We start from the raw sequence: 26,634 nt of genomic DNA on the forward strand, positions 1-26,634 counted from the left end.
GTCGCGTCAAATTTGCCGGAGGCGGATCGGCGCAGGAACATACGAGAGGACGCCATTTTACCGTTTGTCTTCTTCCTAAGTCCTCCTCCCTTCGTCGTTCCTGAAAATAGACAGAATTGACCCAAAGTCAAAAGAATTTTCAAAACTGAACTCGGCACGAAACTATTTAACAAATTTAACCTTTTTTCTTAGCGTCTCGGCACTATCCTCTTAAGACTAACGCCTCGTACGGCAACGTTATCCCCTGCCCGAGTGACACAGGTGGGCCCCACACGTGCTCATGTAGCTCTATGCGTGCTAGCATAACGCTAGGCCACTGGGCATCATGCCTCCGTGCCCTAAAGTGCCCGAACCTCACGCACACAAAAGGTAGCCGCCGGTCTAAGGAAGGGGCAGGCGCGGCTCCGTCACTCTCCCCAACCTCAAATCTCCCTCAAATCCCCATCTTTAGAAGAAAATCTCCGCGGTATTCAGCTCCCTTCCTTCCCTGAAGGTAATCTCGTCCGATATACTCATTTCCATCCATAAATTTTTCAAATTTGGGGTAACCCTAGGTTAGGTGTGAATTTGGAAATTCCATGGAAGAATGGCACAATGCTTTGTTTTTTAGAGCGTACATGTGTACTATTGTTGCTCATGTTTATATTACACTCGAATGCAATAGAAAATCTCACTCATTGCTAATGTTGACAATAACTGGTCATTTTTTCTGTTTTAGTATTCTCATTGTTCATGTCTGAAATATTGAGCCACAATCAATATTTGCTGTAGTTGAGGCATACTGAGGCAGAAGTTTCATTTGTTGTATGTGCTCATAAGTTATATTTGCTCATGATGAGGCATATATGGTGAGTGCTTTAGCTTGTATTAGTTCATATTGAGGCATATTTTCTCTTGATGGGGCATATGAAGATACTTTGTTAGGCGAGTGTTGAATGCTAAGATATAGCATATAAACTTGATATAGCAACTTGTTAAATCACATGAATTTTGTTACACATTATACACATAGCAATTTTCTCAGACTTATTAGTAGTCTTAATTGGAATACGTAGGATGTCACTCCTCAATGATTACTATGATATTCATCACCGTGCGCTTTTTTCTGAGAAAAATCACCGTGCGTGTTTTATGCGGGAGGAACAAATGGTAATGAAATTTTACATGCTGGTTCCTTTTGTACATGTTATGTATAAATTTCTTTTGACTTTGGGTCAATTTTATCTATTTTCAGTCGTCATTCCCGGAGGCTTAAGAATCTGGCGCATTTGTTTTCTTTGAACTGACTTTTTTTTTGAGGGGGTTTTCTTTGAACTGACTGTGAGTCAATTATTCAATGGTTGCTTACTTTCAGAGGCCGTAATGGTCGCAACATGGGATGTGTATACTCCCCTCATCTCCTCTTTTTCCTACGTTCACGAGGTAGATGCACAAAATACTACGGAACATGAATCACTTTAGCGTCGCTTTCTGCCATCCCCTCCTCTTTTTCCTGCCCATCAATGGCAGCACTTTACTTCTGGGTTTTGTCTACTGTCCTTTGTTCCTCTTAGTTGTCACAACACAGCAGAACTTTGGTATCCATTCGTGTGCTTTTCGTACATCAAAGTTCCCATCGTACCTACCGGTCCCTTGTGCTGTTGTGCAGCAGCAACCCCCCAACCCAACCTTGGTGATCTGATCATGCATGCAGGTAGTTCATGTAGACAACGCCTCATCAACCCGTAGTACTTCTTGTTGGGTCGACCTGCAAAGACAGCGGGTTCAAAAGCACGCAAATGAAATTGAAGACGGGAATTCGAAGTCGGACTACTACTGATAGCTACATCAGGGAAACAGTGGATATCTGTCGACAGACCATAATATGGTGAGCTGAACAATTTCCTTTTCTGACATAACGTTATACAGAATCAAGAAAACCATGTCTTTGTACGGCTATGTTTTTAATCTTCTGTAGACATCTAGTACTATTACATATACAGTGACTGTCCCTTCTGATTCCTGGCGGTAATTACACATGATCAATCCTGAATGAATCACTGCCCTCAAAATTTGGACAAACTATCATGTGCACCCAAAAAGAGTTTCCTAAAGTAATTCTACGACGACGAGCTGTCTTCGTCCGAAGAGCTAAGCTGCCTTTGCTGTTCTTGCCGCCGAGGTGGCAATGAGGTGCCGGCGGTGACACGGAAAGACTTACCGGAACCCATCATCACCCTTTCCGGTGTTCTGCCTACGTCCCTGCACACTCGATCCAGTATTAAGAGGAACTCACACACCACCATGAATACCCTCAGAGGGTGAGGTTCCTCAACCGTGGCATCACCGTGGAAGTACTGTGTGGTCTCCCTTACACGCTGCAGGGCGCTCCTTTCTGCTATTTTGATGCTCCCAATCTCTGTTAGTGCCCTTCTGAGAAACACGTCCATTGCCTCGAAGAACTTCACGCTTGAGCCTTGATCCGCGCATGACTCCTTAAGTTGCAAGACCAGTTTAACTTTCTCGAGGTCGGTGTCGAGCCTCGAGAGGTTACCGCTCAATGTGTCCATCTCCAATGTGGCTGCCTTCTTCACATTTGAAAGCTCACTACTGAGCCCTGCAAGTACTTTCAGACCATCCTTCTTAAACCGTTCTTTGCTAGCACTGCCAGGATTCGATGCTGTTTGGTCAGAATCAAAGCCTTCTGATCGGATGATCTCTTGAACCACGAAGTGGAGCAATGTTGTTTTACCATCTGTTGACTTGATGTCTGCCAGCTTTAGAAGAGTATCAAGTTTAAAGGCCTTTGCTTCCCCTCGATTAGTACCGTCATTCATGCGGTTCCCAGTCTTGAGAACAGCATCTAGCAACTTCAAGAACAGATTGCTGCTTCTTAGGTCTGAACAAGCTGCCTGAAAAAGTTCTGAAAGAATATTATATTTTGATTATGGCCTGAATAATTGCACTGTCTGTTTCACAAGTTACTGGGATTTATGAAGGAAATTTGCAAAAACCATACTGAAGTGCTTCCAGACAAACTGTACAGCTCCTAAAACAAATGGAAGTTGATAAAGGATGCACTTCAAAAAGATTACTGACAGAACATGCGCCATATACTTGAATATCGCCAGGTCTTTTTGCGAAGTATTAAAGCACTTATGTAATCGTAACTTCATAAATATAATGATGGCTTTCTGTAGAGTTATAGTCTATTGCTAGTTTATACAACAGGAAGTATGGTATTGTGCCAAATGTAAAGATTGAATCATCATAGCTGTTTACCTCCAAAGTTCCAAAAGATTTCCTTAAATAATTCACTTCAGTATCAAAGTTTGTTCTGTAAAGCATTGCATCCACTCTCTTGAAGGCAAAAGGAACATCAAGTACATCTTTTAGAAAGCGCTCTGCTGGATCAATTTTTGATAGATCACCGCTATAATGTTTTAGCTTCAACTCCTCTTCTTTTGTTGGTGCCATCTTAGCTAGTGTTTCGTAGAACTCTGGCTTCTCTTCTAGGTTTCCTGTCGATTCATATATTCAAATTTCCATAACTGAAATAGACAAAAGGTTGATAATACAGACTCCAAACTGTAAACAGACAAATTTAAGAATTTACAAATAATTCTGATGCGAAAACACATGTCAAAATGAAAAACAAATGACTATTTATGTCAACAGCTGACACAGGAAAACTACATTGCTATGCTCAAACCTACTGCATACCCTAAAATCACTCATGCAGTCTGACGGCATTACTGCCCATCTCTTTTATTTCTAATGGAAAGGCACACCTTTAACAAAACATTAAAATATCGCAGCATCCTATTGTATTACACAAGTAGTGCTGACCTTTTTATTGTGCCATCCATCTAAAAAGTGAGCTATATATTCAGTACTGTAAAGTCCAAACGTTATTCTTGAAAACAGAATTTAGACCAAATGTATAGGTGAGATCTGTTGCTTGTGGACAATAAACTAGGGAGTAGGAATTTTTTTGTTGCATCCAACAGGAACAGATAATGAATGTTTCCATGTGACCTCTTAAGAATATAACAGAACCAAAGGCCCGCCACTATGTCACCCACAGCACTATCCTTTTCTACAGAAAGATCTCCCTAACAAAATAAGTTGCCGGGGTGTGCCCACTGGGTCAAAAAAAAAAGAAGAAGCTGCCACACTCTTAACAGTACTATGCTAATCATTGCATTTGATGTAAGAGCACACATGGAAGACACCTCAACACAAACATAATACACAAATCTGGGGCACAACTCATTAGTCACGCCAATCACATTCAGAACCAGTTATGGAGCCAATTATGTATCAGGTATACTTCAACCAAACGAAAATTGAGTGGTGATCATATCCCTGACAACTCATATGTGCTATTACTCGGGAAATAACCTACTATTTTAGAACACATCAAAATAAATATAAACCATTGCAAAAAAAAGTCGACATCATTATGTGAAGTTGTACAAAGACATCACTAATGCATGGCTCTCAATTAGAGAAATCGATTGCTAATGATTTTATTGCATTCAGTAATAGTTAGCATCTATTTACGCACCTCGTGTTCTAGGAGACTAGGAGAGATAATCAATGAGATATGGCAGAGTTTTTGGTGCCGAATGCAATAATTTCTGTTCAAAAGGACACAAGATGTGGACATAATTTTTTTATGAATAAAAAAACCCTCAGCTATTTAAGATCAAGCGATCAAACACCTCAGTTTGGTGAAGGATGCCTCATGGCAACAAGGCATTCATGAAACTAGACCTGCTGGAACTACTTTTATAATTCATACCGCCTTGTCTTTTGGTGTATTAATAATTTCAACAAATATTTTGACCAGAAGGATCTATAAAATGTTTACCAAATTTATTTGTTCAACACGACTAGCAAGTTCTTTCGTAATGAATTAGTAAGTGTTGAAATCTATTAAACACTAATAACTGCATAAGAAAAGAAGTTCGAGGATATTAGTTAAGAAACTGCATGAATAACAAAATAATGTAAAGTTTATCACCACCTACGTCCACCATCAACAAAATTCAGGTCCTATAATACCCCAACAGATTTCAAATTTCATAACTCCCCGAAAAGACAATAAATGAATACCATACCTCTGCAAGACAATACAAGAGATGAAGGGAGAAGATGTATTCTCAAGAGAGAACAAAAGAGAATTTGACGACGAATGATGAATAAGATGATCTTGATACCAAGGGGCAAGTTTGGGATGATAAAAATTGGTAGAGAACGTCTTCTGATTTTCTATATATGTATACAGAAGAAGAGTGCAGAAGTTCAAAAGCAACTGGCATATGGTATTTTTTTTGAGAGATGGCATATGGTATTTGGTACCAAATCAAACTATATATGATATTATCACACAGAAGCACCAAAAGGTAAAGCACTTGCGTCTCTTCGAAGGATGCAGATTGCCTGTCCAATCCATGACCTATCTTACTATTACTAACTTGAATGACCGATGATGCCACATCACTGATGGTTCACAAAAATATCCATATCAACTAATCAAGACTTAAACACAGTTTTCACACTCCTTTCGGAAGACATAACGAGAGTTTAATCAGATTCGTCCCTCGGTCCCAGGCCCTCAGCTCTAGAAACTCAACCAATCACCAACAGACGCCTATAAATGCAAGAATTATCCTTGTTGGAATGCACTGCATCCAGACGATTTGATCGTGAAAGCAACCTCCCACCCAGAAAAAAATCATGAATGTGACAATTGAGGTCAAAAGGAGGACAAGTATAGGAGCCTTCCCTATCAGCTCACATCAAAATAAAAGAAAAAAGGTGTCATGTAGGGAAGTAGCTACGAGAGATTCCCGGGTATGCTAGGCATGTATATTAGTTAGACAAACAATACGACAATTTCCGAATTGCCCGTACCTGAGAATCTCATGGCTCTCCATGTAAAGTATATGTCTATTTGGTGAGCAGAGTGACGTGTTTAGTCAATTCAGAGTTTTCGGACTACTAGTCACAGAAATGAACACATAATTAATGTGTGAAACAGATGACTGGAATACGGGTTGATGAGGCATGTAAAACATGTGATGCAGATTTTATAATCAATGAACACAAGAATGGATTATGGTCCGTGCATCACCGTAGTTTTGTGATCACCATAAGAGGACCAGTTTAATATTCTGGTTCACAAACTTTTATAAATTCTCAAAGTGAAAAATTTCCAATCAATCCCTCCCTCCCCCCTTCTCCCTCTCATGTATGTAGCAGTGGTATGGTACTTCTCACTGGGGACCAGCCAATAGTACTTCAATCACTTGACAAGTTGCTGAGTGAGTGAATGTACTTTGTCCCTCAGCAAATAACTAGATTGTACTCATGTACTGTGATGACATGTGGTCATCGGAATTGCACGAGAACAGAACATAACTGAGCACATAATTGGCAAATGGCACTAGAATATAGCATGGGCCCGTACGGGAAGTAAGAAACCGAGGGCACAAACTCACCGTGCATGAGTGCTCCGATCACCTCGTCCGCGGTCACATTGAGCGCCTTGAGCATGATCGCCACGTTCTGCAGCCGCTTCGGGTCAAGCAACAGGCTCTGCTGCTTCCCGGGGGCTCCTCTCGCCACCGCTTGATCGGAATTCCCCGCCGCGGGGACGCCGCTTCTGGGGAACAAGCTTTCCATCGCCGCCTCGTCCACCCTGCAGACGACGCCACGCGATTGAAATAACATCGAGAGGAGGAGAGTTGATGTGGAGACGAGAATGAGGGGAGGGGCGCACCGGAACGAGTCGGAGTTCTTGACCTGGTCCCAGACGGTGGTGCGGCCGGAGATGGCCCGGAGCTTGTCCCAGTGAAGTGGCTTCAGGTTCGGCGGCCGCGTGCTTCCGCCTAGGACGTCAGAATTCTCGATTCCCCTGTTTTGAATTGAGGGTTCTGGGGGGCTGGTTAGTGCTAGATTGGCCAGGGCGGCTGGAGGGGGCGATTCGGAGGGTAGCGGCCGCAGCAATCTCTGCCTCGGCAACGGCGGCGGCGGAGGTGGGCGAGGAGGTCGCAGGTGATTCACTTGCGGCGGCGGCGGCGGCGGCACGGGTGCGGGCGCGGGCGGCGGCGCTGTTTGCTCCAGAGTGCTGCGCTGGCTGGTGCTCCGGCTGAAGGAGGACATGGCAGTCTTCCGCGCGGTGTAGTAAGTCGCCTGGTCGTCCTCCTCGGAGGAGTACTCCGTGGTGGCGGTCATCGGCGGCGTGGACGCGGGCGGCGGCGGTGGATGTGAGACCGGCCGCTTCAGCGGCGGCAGCGGGCGGAGGTCAGGGCTCAAGGACGGCTGCTTCGGCAGCTGGAGCGGGCGGAGGTCGGGGCTGGCCCGGTGCTGGTGGACCTCCATCAGCGACGTGAGCGGGTCGAGGTATATCGCGTCCGAGGCCGTCGAGCTCGGCGGCGGCGACCTGTGGCGCCGGGAGCTGCTCCCGACATCGCTCGGGACTCTCGCGGGGACGGCCCCCACGGCCACCGGCTTCGTCGACGTGGCCGTGGTGGCCCGGCCGTCGTCCTCCCCGCCGCCATCGGACACGCGGCGCCACAGGAGGACGCAGGAGTAGGACACCACCGCGAGCGCGACGAGGCCGGCCGTGAGCGCGATTGCGATGGTGTTCGTGAAGCTGGGCGCGGACCGCGCGGGGCTTGTGGTCGAGGCCGCGGCGGCGGACGCCGGCGGCGGCGTGGGCAGGACGACGCTCCCGGACGCCGGCGGCGGAGGGGACCACTCGATGGGGAAGAAGGGCTGGTGGAGCGACCGCCGCCGGAGGCTGCCGTCGTCGGCCGCGGCCGCCGCCGACGACAACAGCTCGCGTAGTACCACGGCGATCACAAAACCTCCTCTCGTTCCCATGGTAGCAGCACCCGGAGAATTCTTTCGAAACCCCACTATAAATTCCCTTTTCGAAAATTTTGAAACTTCCCCTGACGTTTGCTTCAGTTTTCCCCTCGTGGCGAGAATTCGGGTAGGGGGTGGAGAGGGGGAAGAGGCCGCTTCCCCGAGAGTGGCAAACGCGTGTGATATAGGCAAGGTGCGCTTTCTTCCGGATGATCACACTGGCATATGGGTCCCGCAGTACTTTCTGCCCCACAGGTCAGCCAGTGATCAGAACATCTCTCCAAACCGCAAACAGGCTGAGCAACCCGCTATTTCGGCGTGCTCAACCGGGACCGGTCACACGAAAGGGCCTCGCGCCCCACAGGCATTAAATCCACTGCCAATGACGTGTGGGCCCAGATCCCGTAGGCCCAGCAGGTCGGCATCCGGGCTGCCATTCGTCGCGGTCGCCCGAGCGGGGGAGGAGTAAAAGAACGTAATAAATGGATTTCGTAAAGGAAATAAAGAGGAAAGTAATGAAGCGGTAGTCCAGAAGGAACCAAACGTGGAGACTCGGTGGAAATCGTCGTCTGGGCCAGCAGGAACTGGGTCCCATAATAGAACGGTGACCATACGAGCCAGGCCGGGGACACTGTTCGTGCGTGTCAGTCAGTCAGTCTGTCAGTGAGTTTAACTCGTGCGGCCTGTCGGGGAGCGGACGGCCAAACGACGTGGCATGCCGCTGCGGATCCCGAGAATTTACTCCATGCGAATCCGATCATAGTACAGTGCGCAGAGAAGAACGGGGAAATAAAAAAAACCAATAAAAACTGGAAAGAAAACAGAGGTCGCAAACTCGCAACCGAGGTGGAGAACAATCTTTCCGAGATTCGTCAGCGCCCGATCCTTTCCATTAGTTAACCACCGACGGCACACAGCAAATTAAGCGTGGGGACGGAGTCGAGCCGATGCATGCGACATGAAATCGTCAGGCTGGCGGCACCAGAGACGAACAGTTTGGCTCCTTTCGACCCGATGAAACGTTCCAGCTGATTAGCTGAAGACGTGGCTTTGAGAAGAAAATGTAATAAATGGCGAAATTTGATTCATAATAAGCGTAATTACGTATTAGTTGAGGGAAAAAACGTACAGTATAAGCTTCAGATTTCTTGAGTACAGTACAGCAGTGGTTACAATCTTTTTTTTTTGACAGCTTAGCAGTGGAGTACAGTACAATCTAGCGTGTCGAAGGAAGAACAAAGGCTGCTCATGCAGTGGTACGTACATTTCATGATTCTTGTGTACGTCGAGCAAGCCAGTCTCAAACTTTCCAGTTTCATTCATTCGGCTTTTGACTCACACACACACACGCATAAGGACATAACACTTTTGTCTGCTTCAGCCTTCCTTCCACTTCCAGCTCCTTTGTGTATGTGCAACAGCACAAGCGAGCATAAATGCATAATGGCCGCCCGGCGCTGTAGCTTCATGTAGGGCTGTTGCTAGCCGTTCGGGGACGCCTCGGTGGCATCCGTTTGGTGCGGCTCATGGTACATCAAACACATCAATGGCCAAATGATGAGTTTACCCGAAATCCTGAACTCTCGGATTCTCCTGACGATGGCTAAAAACTAAAAAGGCATGGCTTTTTATCCTTGTGTCGCGATGTTTCCCCTCTCGCTGTCCTCCGCAGCACGGACGAAACCACGCTTAAATTAACTAATTAAGCCACGCAGGAGCTCGCGCCGACGGGCGGATCGCGATCGTTTCGTTCTTTCTCTCGCTCGTACGTGCGGGTGGCCTGAATTGATTAACAAGTTTTTGGTCGGCTTCTACTGCCAGTGCAAGGGGGCGGTTTTGGTCCAATAAACTACTATATAGCAGTACTACCATACGGAAATTATTGACCAATATACTGTCGCTGAGCGGCCGATCGAACGCGTTCACATGAAGTTGTAATAACAGTATCCGAGAACGATTTGGCTTGCACCGACAGTGTTCGAAGTTCGGATCACCAGATCGAGAGAGATCCTTCGAGCTGATCTGGCCTTGTACGCTTCATGGACCTCGTGGTTCATACTATTCCTATGCTCTGCAATTGCAAGGATGCGTCAGATGGGGAGCCTACGGCCTAGGATGCGTTGCCGATAACATTCATTCGATCCAGTGACGATCGTCACGGTACAGCCTGCACAGGTTGCTGGCTTAGAGACTGGCTGTATCATCGACAAGGATTAGTGGAGACAGAAACACACGGAGATAAGGAGCTGGAAGTAGAGTAGTACATGTTCTTCTTGCTTCTTCTTTTTTTTGAGAATACATGTTCTTCTTGCTTGGCATCGATTCCGTGGAATCCTGGATCCATTAGCAGTTCAGCCATCTTTATATGGGCTGGGCCACGGATACTTTAAGGATTTTGCTCCTGCTGATTTGTGCCACGGCCCACAAGGTCCACAACGGCGCACATTCTTCAGAGTTCAGGGCTTCGGGAGTCCGGACGAACAAGAACAACCGGGCAAGTTCAGAAACCGGCAGCAGCTGAACGCAAAAAAGAAAGAAGCTGAACACCAAAGCCCTGAACCCCTGCAAAACCCCGGGGCTGCCGTGCGCGCCCCGGAACCGGCAGACCGGCCGATGCCTCCGCCGCCGCTGCTCGCCGTGGCCTCTCTCCCGCACCAATGCTCCGTCCTCCTCCGCCACCTCGCGGCGCGCCACTCCCCGGTCCCGTCCTCCCCGTCCTCCTTCCTCCGCACCCTGCGCTGCCTCCACGCGCGCCTCCTCACCGCCGCGCTCCTCCACGACCCGTCCCACCCGCACCTCACCCTCCGCCTCCTCCACCTCTACACCCTCTCCCCGGACCTCGCCACCCCGGCCGTCCTCTTCCGCGCCGACCCGGGCCCCGTCGCCGCCACGTCCCTCGTCTCCGCGTACGCCGTCGCCGGCCGCCTCCGTGACTCCGCCGCCTTCTTCGACTCCGTCCCGGTCGCGCGCCGGGACACCGTGCTCCACAACGCCATGATCTCCGCCTTCGCCCGCGCCTCCCTCGCCGCGCCCGCCGTCTCCGTGTTCCGTTCCCTGCTCGCCTCCGACGACTCCCTCCGCCCCGATGACTATTCATTCACCTCGCTCCTCAGCGCCGTCGGACAGATGCACGATCTCGCGGTGTCGCACTGCACGCAGCTGCACTGCGCCGTTCATAAATTGGGCGCCGGTGCTGTCCTATCCGTGTCCAATGCGCTCATTGCGCTGTACATGAAATGTGATGCGCCTGGGGTGACCCGCGACGCGCGGAAGGTGCTTGACGAAATGCCGGAGAAGGACGAGCTCACGTGGACTACTATAGTCGTGGGGCATGTCAGGAAAGGCGATGTTCATGCTGCTAGATCAGCTTTTGAAGAGATTGATGGGGAGTTCGATGTTGTGTGGAACGCGATGATTTCGGGGTACGTGCAATCAGGAATGTGCGCGGAGGCGTTTGAGCTGTTCAGGAGGATGGTGTCAAAAAGGATACCACCTGACGAATTCACATTTACTAGTCTCTTGAGTGCTTGTGCAAATGCTGGGTTTTTTCTGCATGGAAAGTCTGTCCATGGACAGTTCATTCGGTTGCAGCCAGATTTTGTTCCTGAGGCAGCTTTGCCTGTTAACAATGCGTTGGTGACCTTGTACTCAAAGTCTGGGAAGATCGCTGTTGCGACAAAGATATTCGACAGTATGACACTGAAGGATGTCGTTTCTTGGAACACCATTTTATCGGGGTATATTGAGAGCGGTTGCTTGGACAATGCAGCCAGGATATTTAAGGAGATGCCATATAAGAGTGAGTTGTCATGGATGGTGATGGTCTCCGGATATGTCCATGGAGGCCTTGCGGAAGATGCTCTGAAGCTGTTTAACCAAATGAGGTCTGAGGATGTCAAGCCATGCGACTACACCTATGCTGGTGCAGTAGCTGCATGTGGTGAACTTGGGGCGCTCAAGCATGGAAAGCAGCTCCACGCGCATCTTGTGCAGTGTGGTTTCGAGGCAAGCAATTCCGCTGGAAATGCACTACTAACCATGTATGCTAGATGTGGTGCTGTTAAGGATGCTCGTCTTGTGTTCCTTGTGATGCCCAATGTTGACTCTGTATCGTGGAATGCCATGATTTCAGCCCTTGGGCAGCATGGACACGGTAGAGAAGCGCTTGAGCTCTTTGACCAGATGGTTGCTCAAGGCATATATCCTGATCGAATTTCCTTCCTCACAATTTTGACAGCGTGCAATCATGCTGGTTTAGTGGATGACGGCTTTCAATATTTTGAGTCCATGGAAAGGGACTTTGGCATTAGCCCTGGAGAAGATCACTATGCGCGGCTGATAGATTTGCTTGGTCGGGCTGGAAGAATTGGAGAAGCTAGAGATTTGATTAAGACAATGCCTTTTGAGCCCACCCCAGCCATCTGGGAGGCAATTCTCTCTGGCTGTCGGATTAATGGAGATATGGAACTTGGTGCTTATGCGGCAGATCAGCTCTTTAAGATGGTACCAGAGCATGATGGCACATACATCCTACTGTCCAACACATATTCAGCTGCTGGACGTTGGGTGGATGCTGCAAGAGTAAGGAAGCTAATGCGTGACCGTGGAGTGAAGAAGGAGCCTGGTTGCAGCTGGATAGAAGTCGGAAACAAAGTCCACGTGTTTCTTGTTGGTGATACAAAGCATCCAGATGCGCATGAAGTCTATCGGTTCCTTGAAATGGTTGGTGCTAAGATGAGAAAGCTAGGATATGTTCCTGATACAAAGTTTGCACTGCAAGATATGGCGCCCCATGAAAAGGAATATGTCTTATTTGCGCATAGTGAGCGATTGGCTGTCAGTTTTGGACTTCTAAAGCTGCCTGCTGGAGCTACAGTTACAGTTCTTAAGAACCTCAAAATATGTGGTGACTGTCATACTGCAATGATGTTCATGTCAAGGGCAGTCGGACGGGAGATTGTTGTTAGGGATGTTAGGCGGTTTCATCATTTCAAGGATGGAGAATGTTCGTGTGGTAATTATTGGTGATTTGAATTTTTGCTGTCATGGCAGTAGAGCTTCTAACAAACATCGTCAAATCAAGGATTCAAAATCCAGTTAACAGAAAGAGGGAAAAAATTACTGGACAGGACAGTTTTTCTACGAGGCAGTTTCAGTGATCAATTTTTAAGTCAAAATCTGAATTTTGCGTGCTTTCAGTCGTTCACTGACAGGCTGGCGGCTACTGCTTGGAGCTCCTGTTCGTCAATTCACAGTCGTTTGTTTTTACCATTCTTCAGAGCGACACTGGGCAACATCATTATTTTTTCAGGCATCTTGGTTGTAATTAAACAAGAGGGACCAAATAGCAATCCAGGGGCATGGACCAATTCAGATTTGCTGGCAGAGAAGCTCTTCATGGTTCAACTATCTCTCCGTCTTCTGTAAATAACTGGCAGATTAGTGTACTAACTTCTACTACGTCTGCCAGGGCCACGGTGATGCCAGTGGTCATCTTTCACAAATCCTTTCCGGTAAGCATCACATCACGATGTAGTTCCTTCTGTATTCCATAATTTTTTCGAGAAAACCCAAAGCTTGCGTCTCGATGCATTGATAGAGAGAATATAATTACAAGGCCAAGACAGCCCAACGCAACCCACCACTCAAGACAAGACCACGACCAACGGCTGCAAGACAAACATCACAACCGGCACAGCCAAACAAACCAAGCCTAGATGCCTAATACACATTGTACAGGAGCCGAAGGTGCCGCGACCCGCCGGCCTCGCAGAACTCGAAGACAAGCCCATGAGGCATCTCGTTGTTTAGACCAGATCAAGTTTGTTAAGGACAGTTAATTTTGCAAACCTAGGCTAGCATATTTTTGATTGGTTAAGATCTTAATGGCCTTCCAATTTCAGGTCGCCATGGGATATTCTATAGTGCCTAAGTGATGGATGAGGAGCTCAAATGATAACCCAGCAGTGATGACAGATGACAGCAAATTCCTAAGGAACTGGGGCCACGTTACACCAGATCTATTGAATGAGTCTGCCAGTCACAAGGCTGGCATGTAGAGGAGCATCCTTGCATTGAGCTCATCCGCTCAAGTATGAATCCTGCAAAAAGGTAGAACTGCTCATATGTACTTCCATCTGTTGGGGTAGAAAATACAACTATACCAGTACCTAACCTTACATCTGTATTACTCATGTTCGCCTCTCCGGGAAGGAACCTCGTACCCTTTGTGGGGTCAAATGAGGACTATCAGCAGGCAGATGACAGACAGCTGATATGCACCTTCGCTGCACCGAGGCAACTGTACAGGTGATCTCCTTTGGATGTAAACTTCGAATCTGTTGGGATATGCTGTTTCGGTATGATTTGGGGAACTGGGGGTTAGGCTTAAAGAGTAACTATAATGCGGAACAAGGAAGTAGCAACATATCGTTGCAGCAAGGAACTTGTCAGGACCCAGCAAATCTGACAGCCGAAATTGTCACGAAATCGAAAGAATTTTGGGGATTTTGGAGAGATAAATCAAAGATAGAAGAACCCTAGCTACTACTATGCTAAAGTACAGCTAAGAGACAAGAGTATTGGATTTTCTTTCATGCTTGTATTTCACACATAGGTGGGCTTATATAGCTCACGAGTTATATTAAGATTAGAACAGTAAATATGTAATAGAGTAAACAAAGAAACAAAAGTCACTTGTGTCCGTTGGATGCCAGATAATAATCTTGTAGTCGTCTGTTGTCTATCCTGACCTCCTGGCTCCTTCTGGTACCCTGCTAGGTCCACACAGACTGTAGCATGATGATGTACTTTATTTTGTATGGACTTCCAGGTTGCAAAAATAATTGGCACACATAGTTGTATCACCATCGTCATGTTGTTCTTTGGATCCCGTTCGTCAAAGTTCAGCGAAAGGCGGGCAGCTCGCACTGCCTCTTCGGCCACACACCTTCCCACTCCAAATCACAGCCGACAGTCATGGAAACATGGAATGTGGAGCCACAGAGTACCTCCAAACCCGCCTTCGGCATTAATCTGAAGCTCCAAAGATTTGTGATCCTGGATTGGTTGTCTGAAGTCTGAATATTTGGGAAGCAAGAAACAGTGTCTGTAAAAGGGGGACAAAATGTAATGGGGCACAATGTTGCACCCTCGACGTATTGAGATCTTGCAGAGAAGACTAAAGCATATTTTGATATGACCCTGCGGTTTTCCTTCCAAACCAGGGCTTCCAGCAGGTTGGAGTCACCACATTTCGCTTCAAAATAGGCTCCACCACCGTGGGTGCAGGACATGAACACCAAGCAAACATGGTGATTCGTAGGGAGAGTGCTTGCTGGCGAGCATGTTGGAGCTGCAGCGAGCAGCTCCTTCTCCTTAAGAAGCGCTGCAGATCCAACATTTGGTATCAGAATCATTTAACGGTCTCTGTTTGCCTTGATGTCGGGAGACGATGTCGATGCAACGACGAAGGTTGAGGAGCTTGCGAAGAAGCTGAAGGAGGCTGACTTTGGCATGATGCCGAAAGCTGGGCTCCCCACCGACGGCAGCAGCGGCGACCTCCTCGTCATCGAGCGGGTGGTTCGGCAAAGCTCGAGCATGGTGCAGGTACCACTGCTCACACATTCGAACTATACCGAGTGGGCTCTTGTCGTGCAGGTCCAGATACAAGCGCAAGGATGGTGGGAGGCGATCGACCCGGGCGTCTGCAACTACCACGACGACCGCGAGGCTATGGGGTTCATCCTCAGGGCTGTGCCTCCGGAGCTGCTTCGGTCGCTGCCCACGAAGAGCAGCTGTGAAGGAGGCATGGGACGCGGTGAAGGTGATGCAGATAGGGTCATAGAGCGGACGTGAAGCTCGTGCTCAGACCCACTGTCCGGAGTTCGAGAATCTCGCCTTCAAAGACGGCAAGAAGATAGAGGACTTCGCGATGCGTCTCACCGGCATTGTGAATGATGCGGAGGTCCTTAGTGACAGCGCTAGCGAGCACAAGGCCTGCTGAAATTTCTGAGACGTGTGCCACGGCAGACACCAGTGCTGTGTGTGGACTGCCGTTTCAATCGGACAGACTCCCACAGCGCGCTTGCTTCACCACATAAGTTCAGCCTTTCCAGGCAACAAGGACCATGTGAACTTGAGCAACACTGTAGTATCACATATAATTTCAGGCAACAAGCTGGGAGCATGAAACATAACTGAATAATGAGCCAAACTGGAACAACAGCTCTAGTACTTCAGTAGTTTCACCACATAATTTCAGGCAACAAGGTACATGTAACAACAGAACAATCAGCCAACCTTAAAGGAAAGCTCAGTTTGTGAGTGAAGGCACACAACTGAATGATCAAGAATCGTTTCGACCTTGTATTTCTGAAGCAAGGCATTACAATAAGATAGCTAGAAGGGGTAAAATGCAGGAAGGAGTGAGGTTCTGTGTCTTATCCTTGTTACTCATTCAACATAGCAGCGTTCTTCCTCTCCTGAAATTAATGGAGAACACCAACGATATAATTAGTCGATGTTTCGGCTATTGACATCAGGAGATGCATAAGCACATAGTTATGTATTGATGTTAGCTCTGGAACCAAATCATCAGTCCATTACGACGAAAAATGACAGTAAGACAATGTGTCAGAAAAATGATGAAGGCTACGCCATAGGAGACATTCTATCACTAGAGTAAAGAAATTAGTAGTTTGCAGTTAATGGCTCCAGTGATATCATGAGAACTAGATGATGCCCCGCACGTTGTTGCGGAAATTATAGTTAGTATACGTGAGTGAAACTGAATAGCAATGAAAGAGTATCCAAAGTTGAAAACATAAAATGGAATTGTATGAGATATATTCTTCACTTAGTGGGGATAACTTAATGGAAAGTAGCATGCATGCATGTATAAAAAAATATGAGTTTCCCACTAAATAGGTGTGAACAAATTAAAGATGTGATGATGTGGCATGCTTGCATGTTGAGAGAAATCTGTAGTGGGGTTCCCCTAAGATATAGATTCACTTAGTGGGGATATAACTTAATGGAAAGTAGCATGCATGCATGTGTAAAAAATATGAGTTTCCCACTAAATAGGTGTGAACAAATTAAAGATGTGATGATGTGGCATGCTTGCATATTGAGAGAAATCTAGTAGTGGGGTTCCCCTACTTAGAGATAGAAGAATTAAGGCAATGATCAGGACTTAAAGAGAAGGTAATAATCAGGATATGATTATATTCCATCATTGTCTATTGTTAAGCAAAACTGAAGAAAACATAAGGACATGATCCTGTTCAGCAAGTATTATTCACCTGTGCCAAACGGCGGTCCTTGTTCAGCTTGAGAGCTCTCCCTTTCTCTTCTCCAGATCTGAAGATTTTCTGCGAGTGTTTTGTGGTTTTTTAAGTTCAGAAATACATCAATCGACAAGAAATGCAAAGGAAAAATTGAAGATATACAGCCAAGAAAACATCATTCATTGAAGGTTAATCAAAAGGAATCTGAAGTTTGAATAATTTGGGCTAATAAACAGGTAAAAGACACTGGGTCACATATCAAAAAGAGAAGAAGCTCAACATCGGCTGCTAAGCTTTTTAACATTAATAACATGAACGCGCAAATAGTAAGCACTAATGCCAGACGATCATCTACCGTCCCCTGCTTAGTACCTAGGGATTGGATGCTCTAAGGAGCCAGCAATAAGCAAGGCCAGAACAATACAGCCTGAATGATCACAATCATGATGCAAAAAGGCAGAGGACAATTTCCCCTTGTCCTAGGATGCAGGGTTTTGTCCTTTCGGATGTGGGCGAGGACTCGCTCGTGTGGAACTGGGCGGCGAATGGGATCTACTTGTCGAAGACGGCATACCGCAACCTCTTTGCGGGCCAGACAGTGGACCCCCTTGCGGACCAAATTTGGCGGTCCAAGGCACCTGCCAAGTGTAAGTTCTTCGCGTGGTTAGCCACGAGGAACCGCTGCTGGACTGCGGACCGTTTGGAGCGACGGAACTTGCCGCGGCTGGCTCGCTGCCCGTTGTGTGATCAGGAGTCTGAGACTATCTCCCATCTCTTGCTGGGTTGTGTGATGGCGAGGCAGGTCTGAGAGCCCGTGCTGGTGTCCTGGGGACGGACTGTTTGGCGGCCGAACTCGAACACTAAGCTCCGGGAGTGGTGGGCCGCCATTGTTGGCCCTCGGGAGCTTGTTAAGGACCTTCGGACTTCGGTGACTTTAGTGTTCTGGACCATTTGGCGGCACCGATGTGGTCTTCAATGGGGCGACGCCATCTGTGAGTGCGATCCTTCGGACCATCTGTGAGGTGGTGGAGCGATGGGAAGGCGCCGGCTTGCTTAGGGGTAGCCTTTCTTTCGTGGCCGTTAGGGCGAGTGGGTTGCTGATCTCTGTGTAATAGTTTTTTGTGTCTTTTGCCGATTATGGCGTTGTAAACCGCTCTGCGGTGTTGTACTAGCCGTCTGGCTCTTCTTCTTTAATCGATGATGCACCCGCTGGGTTGCATTCTTGAAAAAAAAAATCCCCTTGTCCTCAGAAGGGGATGCCAGACGCAAGAATTCAGGGATAGTTTCGTTTCCTCACATTCTAAACAGGTATATATGCACAAGCCTAAATTCCAAGACATGGACACCATTTTATCTAATCTTATTTGTTTACCTAGCCTACTTGGGGTAGGCATAAAAAATCGAACGTTGTTCACGTTTCATACATAGACCAAATCAATCCTCATTGATAGCAATAACATTATCCAAGTAATCTTCATTTTAAATGAAGGCTTTCCATGTCTCAGTTTTACCTTGTCAGTGGATGACAGAGTTTCAGCCCTGTCTGTCTTGATACTGAAGATATCTTGAAGAAGTCCATTGTCCTGTATAAAAAAAATCAAAACTAGCATTAGTCACATCCACAAGTAAATTAGCATGGAGGAAAATGAATCACTGTGGAAACAGATACCTGCACGTGCTTCAGGAAACCTCTCCCAAGAAAACGCTTGAAGAAGTTCAACTGGGCATGAAGGGGGGGAATTAGCCAAGACATGTGAAAATGCAGCAATTCAGGAAGGTCAAGAAGGAAGAAAGCAGACACCTGAATCAATTCAGACCATGATGAAACCTTCAAAACGTCACGCTTTCCAGCAATCTTAAGTGATTCTTCAGGGCACTCGCCATACTGCAAACAGATTGTTTGAATAATACGATAAAGAGATGAAGATAGAACAAAAATGAGAATTAACCAGACCTTAACAAAATCCAAGATTCGTTGAAACAAATCTCTTTGGTCAGAAAGGTTTTTCTTGTCTGCACCCTTCCCTCCTGCCTCCGCAGAAAGATTAGAGGCAAGACCTGATATTTTGGCTTTCAGTGCTTGCATATCCAGGAAAAGTTTGCCCTTCGAGCTACCAGTGTCGTTCTCATCATCAGCATCTTCACAAGACGAAACATCAAGCAGATTTAACTCAAAGCACAGTGCTAGTGCTTCACCAGCAGCCATTCGAACAGCACGATCCTCCGCTCCTAGAAGAGTTGAGAGAAATGCGATTGGCCTGGCAAATAAATATAGAACATGTAAATTACGAACCTGGATTGTGTAAAAAGGAGAGAGAGAGAGGGCACTGACTCCTTCCAACTATCAGTGTTTATCCTCCATGAACCAATAGTTGTCAGCAGAAATGTCCATGCGGATAGAGCAGCAGCTAACACAGGTGGTTTTGCTTTGCGGACAATACCAACCTACAGGAACCACCCAATAGATTTTGTCATCCAAGAAAATTAAGTACAGTTCTTTTTACAATCAACAGTTCATAAAAATCTGGTAAGAAATTAATAGCACCTATACATACATTTGAACCAGATTTTGGATGAATCACATCCCACATGGCTTTCAGTGATAACTCTGTTTCAGCCAGATCAGTTGCACCAACAAATGTGACGACAGCCAAGCAATCAAGAGCCTAAAACATGTCAATACAGATCACATCATTGAAAACGCAAAAGAAGTTTGGAAGTCGAAAGACAAGAAAAGATTATCACGTACAGCAATCATCTTTGAAGCATCAGACCAGGTTTGAAGGACCCTACAAAGTTGTGGATGTGATTCTGCCATTGTTTCATGTGAGCTACTCCCAGCACCGAGTGTAATAGACAATAACCCTGCAATTCCAAACAGAACAGACAAAACAGTGTAAGCAAACAACTAATGAAGTAATGAGGTTAATGCATTGAACTGAAACACTTTTTAACAGAATAAGAGACAGACCAATGGCACGGGATGCCAGACAAGCCTCCTTGGTAGACCCCTTCTTTATGGAACTATTGAATTGACTCAGCAGAGTGGCATATCTTCAGAAGAGAAAATAAATTATTTGATATTGAATTAAACACAATGGATTCGAATAAATATAATATAGCAAACATTGTACTATGTCCATAGATTGTGGCTGACAGCTTAAGTATCTACTGATATCTTCACATGCAACCAATAAAATTGGCTAATGTAATGTAGAACTTACTTGTTCTCCAGAAGACCGTCAAGCATAAAACTTTCAAAAGCATCAACCAATGCAGCCAATGCCGCCTCTCTTGTAGAACCCCTGTTCCAATATAAATAACATTATACTAAGTGCAGTAAAATAAAACCATTTGATTACTTCTATACTCTACATGATGGCGCTGACGCAATGGTACAATGTGAAATCCATCAAAACAGGAAGGCCATTAAGTCCAATAGAGTGATAAATAAAATTACTAACTATTGCCATGATCTGTTGTTATCAAAAGGAACATATGAGTATATGACAGCTCAACAACGATGACCACCAAACTAAGATCAAAAAGCAAAGGCATAAAGTGTGCTCCTCAGCCCTTGTAGGTTTATGGATAGGAACAATGTAGTTTGGCTGATTAAGTTCTTTCACTAGTGACTACTCCAATTCACAGTCAACCATCATAAACACCAACAAGTGGAGCTAACTATCACTAACTTGCATTTATTGTTCCTTCACTGAAACTTTCTGGGAAATAACTTTGCAACCATTGAACTGCCCATGCTATATTATATCATGTCCAACTCCAAGTCTTGCGAAATTACTAACTTCGCTCTTCATATATTGCAAAACATAAAACTAAGCCCGTCCACTTCAGCTTATTAGCAGTCAAATCTTACAAATGAGCTTAAAACTTGAAATATGACTTCAGAATGTGAATCCTGAATTGCTCCCTATATTTTTCAACTAGCATCCAGTTCTAGCCAAGAATCGAGCAACAACAATATGTCATTATACAGTACTCGATGACCTAGCAATAATAAATTGATCACACAGGCTACAGGATAATGGTTTATGGATCATCAAGGCATAAGTTTCATGAAATATTTGCACACTGGAAGCGAACTACAAACATTTATTATCTTACAGCAAAGTACGAGCAAATCAAGTCAGGCATGATGCCATGTGGCATTGTGGATCACATGACAGGTTAAGAACATCACCCGAAAGTATACAAAAAAAGTACCATTTTTCAGCCCAATACTACCATATGTGAGACTATCTTCTATACCATTATGATGCTATTATGCTACACCAATAATCCCAGTAAGCATTCTTGTCACGCTATCTCTAGTTTTCTAACCCAATGACAGCTTGATGCTGGGCATACAATACAAATACACTGCTGCGAGTGGATCATCAAGACACAGGTTTCACGCAAACTTTGCACACTGTAGACAAACTACAAACATCTATTATCTTATAGAAAGGTACAGGAGAGAATCAAGTCAGGTGTGAAGCCATGTAGCATTGTGTATCACATGGCAGGTTAAGAACATCACCGGAACTTTACAAAAAAAGTACCATTTTTCAGCCAAATATTACCATACGTGAGACTATCATCAATTCCATTACGCTGCTATTATGCTACACCAATAACCACACATATTTACATAAGCCTAAAGCATTCCTGTCACGCTATCTCTAGTTCTCTGACCGAATGCCAACTGGATACTGGGCATACACTGCTGCAAATTCAATTGTGACGGCCATAGAGAAAGGCTACGGAAACCTCACCTCTTCTCATAGAGCGCATCGATGTACTTGTCGAGAACAAACTCCTGGGAGTTGACGTTCTCGGTGGCGTACGAGATCGAGAGATCAGACAGCGCCGTGGAAGATGAGCCAACGCTGTCGATATCGCTGGTGTCCAGAAGGTCGTCCCCGCCGCCGCGGACCTTGCTCTTTTTACCTAAGAACAGCCCCCAAAAATCAAAATCAGCACTTGGAACCAATCATCGCCACGAGCCACCAAGAAAAGGGAAAAAACCATCGGCGCACTTACTCTTCCCCATGGCGAGACCGCGCGGCAAGAACCAGAGTCACAGAACACAACCCTCCAACGAATGACGAGAGACCGCCACGGCGCAAGAACCGTGCGGCGAGAGTCCGGTCACGCGAAGCTGGACCCCGAATCAGGAGCGGACGCGGTGGGCGCGACGGAGACCGGCGTGGACTGCTGCTGCGTCGAGACCGAGATGCGCGCGGGGTTCAGGACAAGGACAGGAGAAGCGGAAGCAAGGGTTGTTCTTCAGGGGTTCGGAATCAAATTGGCCCTGGAGACGCGGAGCTGCCATGTAGCGAGGACGGGGCGCGAGGGGGGAGATAGAGGTGGCTGCAGAAGTTGTCGTCGAATTGGGCTTTGGCTCGGGGGAGAAGAGGCGCGTTCTTGCGGGGGCAGGGGAACGGGGAAATATAAACGAGCGGTGGTGGGGAATTTGGGGGAAGCGGCGCGGCTGGAAGCCTGGAAGAGACGGGAAGCGAGAGGGGAGGGCCAAATTGGAAACTAGGGCACGGTATCGGTTTCTTTTCCTTGGGAGGTTGTTTTTAGTCACGGGTTGTCTAATTCTCTAAACAATTCTATTTCCAAGTACTCCATTTACGTCGTCATCACTTAGTACATCTCCAAATCACTCTACGTTATACTCATGGATTCATGGCTCGGTATGGAGACGATCCAAGACAAAATCCAATTATCGTTGTTAGACGACAAAAAGATCATTAAATTCAATTAGCCCCGTAGTTTCATGCTGTATTTGCATTGACGTGGATTACGATAATCAGCTTTATCAATCGGTTCTTGACTTTCTTTTTTCGTTTGGCTAGCCGGCGTTTTCTTAGCATCGTGCATCTTTTTTCACAACAGATTATAAAATAAGTTCAGCATTGCACGGGTCAGCAATGTCAAACTAAACTTTAGTGCCTTGTGTAGCTTTTTGGCTCTAACTCAAAAACCACGATTTTTTTGGCTCAACATTATCGGCTTTTATCGTCCCTTAGAATTGGGCCAAAGTTTGGATAATGAAAACCTAGATTTTATGTACTCTATGCTAGTTGGGCAATGAAAACCTAGAATTTATGTACTCTATGTTTGCGAGTCTCCGACCACTTTTCTTTGAGACATCACATTCTTTACGACAAAGGATGGAGGTGGCATTATGCCATTGCCATACATTCTAGTGAAGGTCAGGGCATATAGAAAGTTAGAGTTAGTCATTGGGTCTCTTTATTCTCTATGCCATCTATAATCGACAGCAAAGTAACTCATACATGGTTATGTCTTAAGTTGAAAGTTGATTTTTCACGTTAGTATTAAACACGATGGTGCACAATGATAAGGACGTCAACTATCAGTTGATTTTTTTCATCAATTGGTTAACATGGCTGATAAAATGCAGTACTTGTTACATTTGATCAGTCTTATACTAGCTCATATGTGATAGGCCATCAAGAGGAGCACCAATTCCCTTCATCGGCAAAAGATATATAGGACCTATGAGATTCCTCTCGACGTATTCAATCGATGAAATTAGTCCATCCGGTTTCTTTGCTTCCATTTCCATTCCTTGTACTTCTTTTTTCTTCTCACCAGCACACAACCCGAGCATTCTTACTGTCTAAAAAATAACACCACATGTTTAAAATAATGTTCTACTATCATTTATTATCTTAGATTACATGATTCATATTCTTTAATTTCTCATCTCATCGTAATGATATTTGCAAAAACACACTGATTAAGTCCGAAGGTGACGAACTCACCGTCATCAAATTGAGTCTTCCATAGGAGCAAAAGGTAAAGAAATGTTCTAATTAGTGATTCAAGCGAGATCCCGTGAATAGCCAAGTTTTGGTTCAGTTCTCAAATCATGGGCCATTCACACAATCCTGGTTGCATCCCGGTTTTGGTGTTGGTTCTTTTGTTTCCGGGCATCCTCGTCATACCGCTGAAAAACTGAGAATGACACGCAAGAAGCACCAAACTATACCTGCTAATCGTAACCTTAACCCAAAGGCTTTGTTTGAACGCCGGCGCTTTGAAATGCACTTTGCTTCCTATTCTTGCCCAAGCTGCATGTGCCCTCGTACATTTCGTACGCTGGAACCGTACACGAACGACGCCATGGGGCGCGTCGCTTTGGACTGTACGTGGAGTCAGAAAATTAGGTGTCGAAATTAGAGTGTGCTTGCCGCTTGGTACGGCCCCGCTGATCCCTCTCGATCTATCTACACGATCCTGGCAGGCGCCTGGCGGCCTGGGTCCGGAGAAAACAGCAGAGTAGCACTGCATGGCGTATCGGCATCGGATCAGAATATCACGGCTGCGATGGGACGAGAGATGCCCGCTGGTCCGGATCGCTCGCCGGATATTCCTTCCGCGGGATTCAGCAACCCCTTCGCGCTTTTCGGCGAACAGGAAACAGCGGGGTCCACGTCTCCTGGCTGATCTCCAGTCACTCCACGTCATCGAACCGCGTGGGCACCATACCACGCGATGATACGCATGGCGCCGTGGTGTCCACCGGCCAGGGACGTGTGTCCGCTGCTCGTTTGCTGGCTACGGGAGTGCCGACGTCGGCGGCGAAAAGGCTCCGGGGCCGGCCAACTGAACTCGCCCGGGTCAGGACACATGGCGAGGAGTGCGCTCGTCACTTCCCTCGTTTCCACGCGCTGTCTGCCTTCGTGAACGTGCCGACTGTAAATGCGCAGGGCCTCCCTGTTCAGGTTGTAGGATGTGGAGAGGACGGAGAACACCCACCCCACGTCTTTTTTACATAAATCATGACCCGAGTTTTAGTTTGCGGCGTGCGGCGGAGGCGGTTGGAGGCACGGCGGCGGCGAGGATGACGGGCTTGGACGTCCGGCGGCAGCAAGTACGGTGTTTTGCGCTCCACCGTGGCATGACTTTGGGATAGCTAACGGTGGGCGGCCCACTAGTCAAAAACCTCGTTAATTAACGAGTTAAAACTCATGCTCCCTCCGTCCAACAAAATATGTCTCAAATTTGTCAAAATTTGAGTCTAGAGAAAGAAACCTGTACTACGACACTGAAAAAGAGCGGTGGCTAGGACTTGACAGGAGTGTAGGACAGATGAACAGCTGGCGGGATAAGCTATAAACTGATTCACCGAGAAGTATTAGAAGTTTCGATTTTTTTTCGCGGGACTCACACGAGCATGCTCGTGTTTTTGTGTACATGATTATGAAAAGCATTTTTTAGAGAAATGAAAACCCATCTTTGCGATGCAAAGTTCATTCTCGCAAAAAAAAGATGCAAATATCAATGCTCCATGAAAATGTATACTTGTTTAGGGCGTGAAGAATGTAACTACTGAATTTAGCTATACACATTTTGGGCGATTTAGGAAAGCACATCAAAGAAGACGAAGAAAAAGACTGAATAATTCGCTATCATATCCGGCCAAGAGGATTTCTGTTTGGACGATTTAGGAATGCCCATTGAAGAAGAAGAAAAAGACTGAAAAAGTATCACATTCGGCCCAAGAGGTTTTCTGTTTGTACGTTTTAGCGAGACCCATCTCCATGGTTGTCAAGTCAAGTCAAGAGGTTTTCAAAAAAAAAAAAGTCAAGTCAAGAGTTTCCTGTTATAGCGATTTAGGGAAGATCCACCTCCAAACAGTTGTCATATACTCTTGTTTGGAGATGGATCCTCTCTAAATTGTACGGTATGGTATTTTTACAAGCGCAATCTCAACATTGTTTCACGAACTTTTCCCCTGAAGAACAGAGGATCTCTCCGGCCTCTATAATGTTTGATGCATACCATCGTGTGTCATAAAAAAATTTAATATTCAGTACCACAAGCTACTGTTTTTTTTAGAGGGTAATTTTTTTTTAGCGGGATATCACAAGCTACTGTTAAAGAAAAGAGAAAATCAGGACCCGCAAAAAACATTTTATGACAGGTGTTGTGAATTTTATTCGGAAGCCGGAAGCATATTGTTGGCCCATCATTGTTACCCATGTTGGGCCTTTTGTTTCTACTATGCCGCGCCAAGCCTAGCCATCAGACATACCCAGCCCAGATTCTCAAAAAAAAAAACAGACACGGCCCAGGATTTCAGATGTTCGTTTCAACGCCCGCCTGACCGACCACCTCGACGAGTACGTGGCCAGACGAGGCACGGTCGCATGGGCCAAGATTTTCGAGGTCATGTCTGCTATGCCAAACGGGCGCAAGACGGCATGGGCGCGACCCTCCGGGCTGACACCTCTGCTCTCGAAAGCGAGGTCTCTCTGTACAGTATACTTCCCTGAGACCGAAGTCATTCCCAAAAGAGAATTCCGTGTGATACAATTAGTCCATTTATTACCCATACCGTTGTTTTCCCCAAGGAACAGAAGCATTTGGTTGGTCTCGAGTTGCTGTCGGACACAACCCGCCGCCATCTTAATCTAGCCTAGCGTACGTGGTGCCCAGTGAT

General features: G+C 46.3%; 3 protein-coding genes across 7 annotated transcripts; 1 reads left to right on the top strand and 2 right to left on the bottom strand.

Annotated features, from left to right (window-relative positions):
* Positions 1-1,863: 1,863 nt before the first annotated feature.
* Positions 1,864-8,024, bottom strand: LOC100838643 (formin-like protein 13). The gene is made up of 4 exons (XM_003559974.4): positions 6,770-8,024; positions 6,489-6,688; positions 3,262-3,500; positions 1,864-2,891 (listed from the first exon to the last, which is right to left on the bottom strand). The coding sequence occupies exons 1-4, from the start codon at positions 7,873-7,875 to the stop codon at positions 2,100-2,102; spliced, it is 2,337 nt and encodes a 778-aa protein (XP_003560022.1). The 5' UTR covers positions 7,876-8,024; the 3' UTR covers positions 1,864-2,099.
* A 2,330-nt stretch (positions 8,025-10,354) lies between these two features.
* Positions 10,355-16,275, top strand: LOC100838951 (pentatricopeptide repeat-containing protein At1g25360). Of its 5 annotated transcripts, none has more exons than XM_003559975.4 (4): positions 10,355-13,373; positions 13,764-13,971; positions 14,074-14,169; positions 14,693-16,275. In XM_003559975.4, the coding sequence occupies exon 1, from the start codon at positions 10,474-10,476 to the stop codon at positions 12,886-12,888; it is 2,415 nt and encodes an 804-aa protein (XP_003560023.1). In that variant the 5' UTR covers positions 10,355-10,473; the 3' UTR covers positions 12,889-13,373; positions 13,764-13,971; positions 14,074-14,169; positions 14,693-16,275. The 5 variants fall into 5 exon arrangements, with proteins under 5 accessions (XP_003560023.1, XP_014752881.1, XP_024312881.1 ...); XM_014897395.2 differs by having other exon boundaries at positions 15,087-16,275; XM_024457113.1 differs by having other exon boundaries at positions 14,074-16,275.
* LOC100829881 (interferon-related developmental regulator 2) lies at positions 16,041-22,615 on the bottom strand. Its single transcript, XM_003562740.4, has 13 exons — positions 22,194-22,615; positions 21,926-22,100; positions 20,375-20,455; positions 20,122-20,204; positions 19,900-20,015; positions 19,706-19,816; positions 19,483-19,595; positions 19,105-19,408; positions 18,952-19,035; positions 18,820-18,870; positions 18,662-18,733; positions 17,166-17,234; positions 16,041-16,343 (listed from the first exon to the last, which is right to left on the bottom strand). The coding sequence occupies exons 1-13, from the start codon at positions 22,201-22,203 to the stop codon at positions 16,311-16,313; spliced, it is 1,302 nt and encodes a 433-aa protein (XP_003562788.1). The 5' UTR covers positions 22,204-22,615; the 3' UTR covers positions 16,041-16,310.
* Positions 22,616-26,634: the final 4,019 nt, after the last annotated feature.

This window comes from Brachypodium distachyon, chromosome 1 (assembly GCF_000005505.3).
Source record: "Brachypodium distachyon strain Bd21 chromosome 1, Brachypodium_distachyon_v3.0, whole genome shotgun sequence".
NCBI lineage: Eukaryota > Viridiplantae > Streptophyta > Magnoliopsida > Poales > Poaceae > Brachypodium > Brachypodium distachyon.